The following is a 7,446-nucleotide window of genomic DNA, read 5'->3' as shown; positions in this document are numbered from 1 at the left end:
CGCCAGAAAAGACCCGATTTGTGGCAGACTGGAGACTGGTTCTTCCACCACGACAACGCACCGGCACACACAGCCATCTCAGTTAGGCAGTTTTTAGCCAAAAACGGCATGGTTCCGCTGCCCCACGCATCTTACTCGCCTGACCTCGCTCCAATGGGACTTTTTTTATTTCCACACATGAAAAGAGGCTTGAAAGGTCAACGATTTGACAGCGTTGAAGAGGTTAAGAAAAAAACGAAGCTCGAGCTTGCAGCCATTTCTAAAGATGACTACAAAAAATGTTTTGATCAATGGAAATACCGTTGGGACAAGTGTATTAGTTGTAATGGAGATTATTTTGAAGGAGATAAGGTCGTATTGTAAAAAATTTGATAATATATAATTTTTATAAAATAATTCCGGTTTTTTTTGGGTACCCCCTCGTACATGAGTAGATTACAATAATTAAACACTAACAGCACCAAACAATCATTGTTTAACTATTAACTTTACTTCAATTATAACATTATTCTTTATAATTTTACATATTTCACATTAAACGTGTTAATATCTATAATACTGAATAAAAAGCAAACCATTTCTTTAGTTAAATGATGACCAAATGCTTTTATGCTTATCAATGTCTAATAAGTAACATATAACAGTAAAACATATAACTACGTGACAGATAGTCCTTGAACTTACATTATCCTAGCAGGATTTGTCAATTTAAATTAATCTTGAGTCTTAATCACATATAAATGTAATTACATACATTATAGTTTTATTTAAATTATTTGTGACAAAATTCAAATTCCTTTCATCCAAATTTGCTTCTTAACAATTAATTATCTCATTTATGCTGTCTTACATTTACTATATTGTATTTTTATAATTTTTCAATGTGATTTCCCTTTAATAATAGTAGGAAATACTAATTGGATAAAAGCATTGTGTCTTTTCTGAGTATTCTACACATTGCAAAATATTTTCTCTTTGCTGAGTGCTTTTTCAGAAATTTAAGAATCAATCAGCTGAATTATTACATTTATATTTTTTTAAATCCAAAATCTTCAATACAAACTGTATTACATCCATGACGTTTAAATTTAATTATTACATTTGAGGCAAAAGACTTAAATCAAAAGAATTTTTACACTCTTTAATTATTAGATTATGAAAATTTTGTAAAGAGGTAATTGTTTTACTTACAAATTTCAAAATTTGTGATTGAATTTAACCTCAAAGGATGGTTTATACCACGCCTTTATAATGCTTGTTCAAACATTTCTACAATATTCTTCTTTAGTATTTTAAAGCAAAAAAATACATGTCAAAACTATTTATTGTCTTCTATATCTAAATGAATGAAACATTTCACGAATTTCAAGGTGACAAGATACATGATTTTCTATACTTGAACAATGTAGATTTTAACAAATAGTCACTTCGAATCAGTCTACAGAGTATTTATTGATTATACCTGAAATTAAGATGAACAGATTATGATTTAATTACAAGCTTATTGAGCATTGCTTACAATTGAGTATTTCAAAATGAGTGGTAAAACTAATTATTGAACATGATGTGAGAATTATTCAACTCTAAATGTGTGTGAACAAATGTAACAGTAATTCAAGAATTAAGAGGCACTGTTTCTTCCTAGTAGTAGTAAAATTTACTGATGATGAGTCAACGACCATTCAAAATTGTACAACGCAAAGTACTTAAAACACAATGAGAATATGTATTAATACTAATTGAGTTATTATTTGTGCAATATAACAACAAAACAGTAATCATTGTATGTAATTTACAAAAAAATACTTATGGGTCTACAAAAGACAAAAAATTACAAATTGCGGGAAACCTATTACATGACATAGGAAATGTTATGCCTACGGCCACAATTTTTATCTTTGTTCCGCTAAGAATAATTGAGTAATGAATAATTAATAAAGCTACTTAACCCTCTTACTGGCCTCAACTAAAATTTAGTCAATATGGCATGCTTCTTTTTTAACCAACAATTAATATTGTGTCATCTGTATTTTGTTAATTAAATAAACTATTAAATATTTATAGTATAAAGATATTTTGTAGGTGTTGATACATTATTCTAGTATTTCAACTTTGATACAGATAAAAATTAAAGTACCCAACAAATGCTGTTTATTAATCAAAATTTTGAATTCTTAGCTATAAGATAACATATAATTTGCAATAACTTTATTTTAACAAATATTAGGTAAATGTTTTATGTAAATCACTTTCCAATGAAAAAAGTGTTGTGCTTTTCTTCAATTGTCATTTTTTTAAATTTCAGTATCACACTATTAGGTCTTCTAAATACTTATCACTTTTAAATATACTTCCCATTTCTGGATATCTTGATTTATGATTAAATTATTTTTTGATAAAAACCATGGAACACATAAGTTGAAGTTTACAACAAAATTTTATTACTATACTAATTATTGTTATTTACCCTGTGTGAGCAATTTTATGAATCTTTTATAACATAACTAAATTTCTCATTTCATACTGAAAAAGCATACACAACAAAGATACTTTTGAGAAAAATAACATGAATCAAAGCAGTTTAAAGATCCTTTGCTTATCAGAAAATAGGCGTGATAGCACAATAAAATACTGTCAGTTATAGGGTTAAAAGTTAAAAGATACCTTTAATTTAAATCCTTCAAGGCCAAAGATTATCAATTATTCTCACAAATTTGATTTAAATCTGGCTAATAAGAGTGCCAATGGATAGCAAAAATTTCAATAATGTGGGATATGGAACATTTTATAGGTAGGATGTACACATTATTGACATCAATTTGAAATTTATTCAACCAAGCATTATCGTGTTAATAAATTATCCACAAAAGTAACAAAATGTGACAATCTTAAAATGTCTTTCATGAATCTTGTTACACTGAACTCGTCTGATAAAAAACAAAAACCGGATTCAAACCAGTTTTAACCCGTTTCACATATGAGCTAACTGAAATGTCTGCTCCATGTACATACATAACATATGTACGTAATGGAGAACATTAAGCTCTTATAAGAACACCAATAAAAATACAAAAATGAGCAGTTTTATAGATCTTATAAATTACTTAATTGTTGGTACAACATTGTAATTAAGGAAAAATCCATCCAAATTAATTCTAGAGATAAAAAATTGGACTGACACATAAATTGGAGTTTCTTTAAAATAATTAATAAAACCTAGCACCAAATTTACAAAACAAATGCATGTAACTAAACTGTTTGTCCACTTATTTTTATGAAGAATATTGGATTATTACAGCTAATATTTTGTAGACATTACAATTGCCTAAAATTTAATAAATCTGTTTCTTGCAAAACTTTGTACTATTCGATACAGACATGAAAACAAGTACAATTTGCTATTGCCACTTAGCATATACTCATTTACTTCACCAGATGTAAAATACTGCCTAGGTCTGAACGTAAACCTGATTGAGAAAAATAAAATTGCCTAGCAATGTAAAGCGGGTACACAGAGTTTACTTCTATGTCCGGTTATACAGTACCAATCACAAGTTTCTTAATACTATCCTTACTTATAAAGGGGAATGTTTAGGTTTATGTTGGCGATTTACTAAGATCACGACTCGCCCCTGTCTCCGTGCAGACTGTTCCTCGGCGACCGGACTGAACCAATCCTCGTGGAGTCCATCATGTTTGTAAGTAGAGATTCACTCTCCCCCTCTCCCCTCGGCCATGCCTTGCTGTGCACTGATGGAACGTGCGTACCGTATCCTCTCCTGCATCCTCGCGTGTTTCAGCCGTGTGAATTCGTCCTCCGAGGAGTCGGTGTTGGAACCGATACTGATGGTGTCCACACCGGCTCCTAGGCTACCACTGCCCAGTCCCGAGCTGTTGTCGTTGCCCAACCCTGGGGCACTCTTCATCGACAGCATGTCGGTGTAGGTAGCTACGGAGCGGGCGGGGGATAGAGACGAAGTGGGGGGCACTGCTGACGTGTTGGGGGCAGAGTGGGAGAAGTACGTGGACGTGTTCCGACCTGGTGGCACAGGAAGAGGAGCGGACGGCGGAGGTGGTCCTGTGTTGGGGAAAATGTCCTGTATTGTCGGTCGCTGCTCTGGGGGCCTTCCTGCCATCGAGGTTATAGTCTGCTGCTCGTCCACCTCCTCTATGACCTGGTCTGCAATTCGGTCCGCTATCCTTACGCTGCCGCCTGCCGTGTACTTGGCGTTCACCAGGCTGTCTGAGCTGCGGCTGGGGTGCAGACGGTTAGTGCTGCCCATTCCCTCTCTCATTGGTTGTCCTCCTCCTGCTGCAACAAACCAACCCGGCAAAACATATTAGTTAATAAAAAATATACGTTTCACTATATTAGGTACTATTTAACAAATTCACTCTAAAATTAAGTAGTGTCTTACAACCACAATTCCAGATTAAAATACTACATTAACAATCAATTAGATTTCTGAATGTACTAATAGATTTTTTTAAGTTTCACACTATCTACTAACTGCTTTCACTACTAATGTGTAAAAATAAATCATATATCTGTTAATTCTTAGAAAAACATATATCTTATTTACCTTATTTACAGGATAAACATGAGGAAGAAGGAAGGTTATTGGGAGTTCAGCAGGATGGCAATCATCACTACAATAATAGTACCTTGATTAGTATACAACACAGTTAAATCTACAGCAAATTTTTTTCCTATGGTATTCATTTTATCTCTATTTATAGAAATGAAAAACATAGAAGATAGGTAGAAAGATAGATAGATTTATAGAAGATTTTAATAACTGGGACAGTTTTCACTCACTACTGTTTACGTGTTTTGTTTAGGGCCAGTAGTTAAAAGCTCCAAAGTAAAAAATAAATAACAATTTCAAAAGTATTTTTGTACAATTATCGTGAATTTCTCAAGACTGTATAAAAACGGCCTATTCAAATCAAACTAATGCAAGTAAATTATCTACAGGATGTTTATGAACTATTCAGAGATCTTTTGGGAATATATGTTCTTCGGATCAAGTAAAAAAAAAAAAATGGAATATAAAAATGAGTCAGAAATGCCTAATTTACCATCTGTATGCTTAAATATGTTTTTAAGATGTTGTTTTTTATTTCGAAACCAGTAAAGATCAAAATTTAAATTAGGAACGATTATTGTTTTCACAGTATAAAATCAAAAGAAACTAAATATTATATCATTATTATTTTAAATTATTATTTTCATATTATGTTTCAAGATGGCAAAGGGTTAAAATATTTAAAGTTTAAAAACATAAACATTAGATTGTAAATATTGTAAAAGAACAAAAAATTGCTAAATATAATTGAAGAGAATCTGATTCCTAGATCATAAGCACCGGTCAGGAAATAATGCAGATGTAAGCTATAGTAATGTACAACACAATGGTTATTGTTTACAGCATTATTAAACATGGTAAATTAAGCATTTCTAACCCATGATTATATAATATTTTTCGTTTGCGTCGACCCAAAGAACAAATATTTAAAAGATCTCTGAGAGTTCATAAATACTCTGCATATAAAACGTTGTGATATCAGAGCAATGTAACAAAATTGTAATACCCATGGTAACTTTTAGTACAAATAAACCACTTTATGAGTTAAAAAGAAGGAACAATATAAACACAAAATCTCAATAGAAATTACATTTGGCCCAGTAATAATAATAACTCAAATTTTATACAGGCAAATTCTTAACGGTACATTGTTATTACCTTTAGTTTTTATTTCTACAGCTGAGCCTGTATTACTTTGAAGTTAATATGCTTTCGAAAAACGACTATTTCAAGTCATCAGGTGTCAGTGAACTTGATTATCCTTTGTTTATATTGCTTTGGAATTATCTCAAAGCAGATTATCATTTTAAAAAAATGGCAGTACCAGGCTTACCTTTACAAACTGCAGCTACAGAGTTTAGTCAAATCATTAACAGTTTCTTATGACATAATGTTTGACCCTCACAATGCAGTGTTCTGAAATACTAATTTAATACTAAAGTTACAGGATATGCGTGGTGAGGCAGTACCGTCGACGGTGGCACCAGTGGAGTCGCGGGAGAAGAGCCGCTTGAGCACGGAGGTGACACTACCGACGCGGTGGAGACTGTTCGCTGTGCTGCCCATCAGCTGGGTGTTGACACTCGTGGTGGAGCCGCCACTGTAGGTGCGGGGCCGCTCGTCCACCGAGCGTCTGCTGCTCGACCTCTTTGCCACAAAGTGTATCCCGCTCTGTGCGTCCTCACTCATCTGCAACGTGCCACCTGCCCCGTGAGACTTTGTACATGTGCATTCATGCAGTGCTCATACCCTCAACATCTTTGAGGGAAATACGAGTGTTACAAGTATCTAGAATGGTAGGAGTATGTAAATACAGCACAACACGTGCTGTATGACACATTTCGAGGATTTAAATCTATCGTCTTCATCACATAAGAAGACAATTATTAAACAAACATGCACATAGAAGTTTCAATCTGTGGCAATGAACTATCACTAAAATAAGAAAGAAAAATGAGGACAGAGTTCAATCCCCGAAACGTTGTGTTATAGAGTTTGTAAAATATAACAAAGACAAATGTTCTAAATCATATCATCCTTCCAAACAAATCGCTGCCTTGAGCAAACAAGTCCTACAATATTGTAGTTCAAAACTTCAAAAATTGTCCAATAATTTTAAACTTTCCACACTAAGTGCAAATCCAATAACCTAATGAATGCATCTTAGATGTTGGATGTTTTAATGTAATAGATTTAAAATTATTGCACAATTTTTTTAAGTTTTCTACTACAATAGTATTATCTGAAGTCCTATATTGTTCAATGATAAAATCACTTTAATCCTTTCTTAAGTTTCTGAACTTGTAGAAAAGGTGTAAGTGATATGTACATTAAGTGATTCAAAGGAGAGTAGAATGCTTAACAACTTGCTTAAGTCTTTTGACCTCCACTTAACAAATTTTACTCCTACTAGGGTAACTACTGCCTTGACAATCTGGCAACTAATATATAGATTACAGTCCAACATAGGCTGCTTTAAAGTATCTGACCATGATTTTATCTGGTTAAATACAGATGCCATAGTTGTAAAAACAGCCTGAACATGTCCCCAAAAATAATTCGCTTTAGCTAATGGGAAAAGGCAATATTGATCAATTTGTCAGTAGTTTAAATAATCTGAACTGGCTCAGATTGTTTGAGGTTGAAGATGCTGGTGCTGCCTTTGATCATTTTATGGATGTTGTATGTACTAACTTTAATATTTATTGTCCTTTAAAAAATAAAAAAGTAAATTTAATTAATGGTAGAAGCAAGAAAACAAATAATAAATGGTTTACACCTGAACTAAATAGGGTTAGGAATACTATGATAAATTTGTACAATAGGTATAAGTATACTAAGGATACTAGAGACAAAA

At 32.7% G+C, this 7,446-nt stretch overlaps 1 protein-coding gene across 1 annotated transcript in view; it reads right to left on the bottom strand.

The window, feature by feature from the left end:
* Window positions 1–1,433: 1,433 nt before the first annotated feature.
* The window catches only part of LOC124361868 (bestrophin-4-like), a 96,204-nt gene continuing 90,191 nt past the window's right edge, over window positions 1,434–7,446 (bottom strand). The window contains 3 exon segments of the mRNA XM_046815912.1: window positions 1,434–3,746; window positions 3,748–4,312; window positions 6,059–6,278. Coding sequence (XP_046671868.1) covers window positions 3,620–3,746; window positions 3,748–4,312; window positions 6,059–6,278 — 912 coding nt within the window. The 3' untranslated portion in view covers window positions 1,434–3,619.

The sequence above is a fragment of the Homalodisca vitripennis genome, chromosome 5 (genome assembly GCF_021130785.1).
Source record: "Homalodisca vitripennis isolate AUS2020 chromosome 5, UT_GWSS_2.1, whole genome shotgun sequence".
Lineage (NCBI taxonomy): Eukaryota > Metazoa > Arthropoda > Insecta > Hemiptera > Cicadellidae > Homalodisca > Homalodisca vitripennis.
This window is presented reverse-complemented; position numbering and strand designations above follow the sequence as displayed.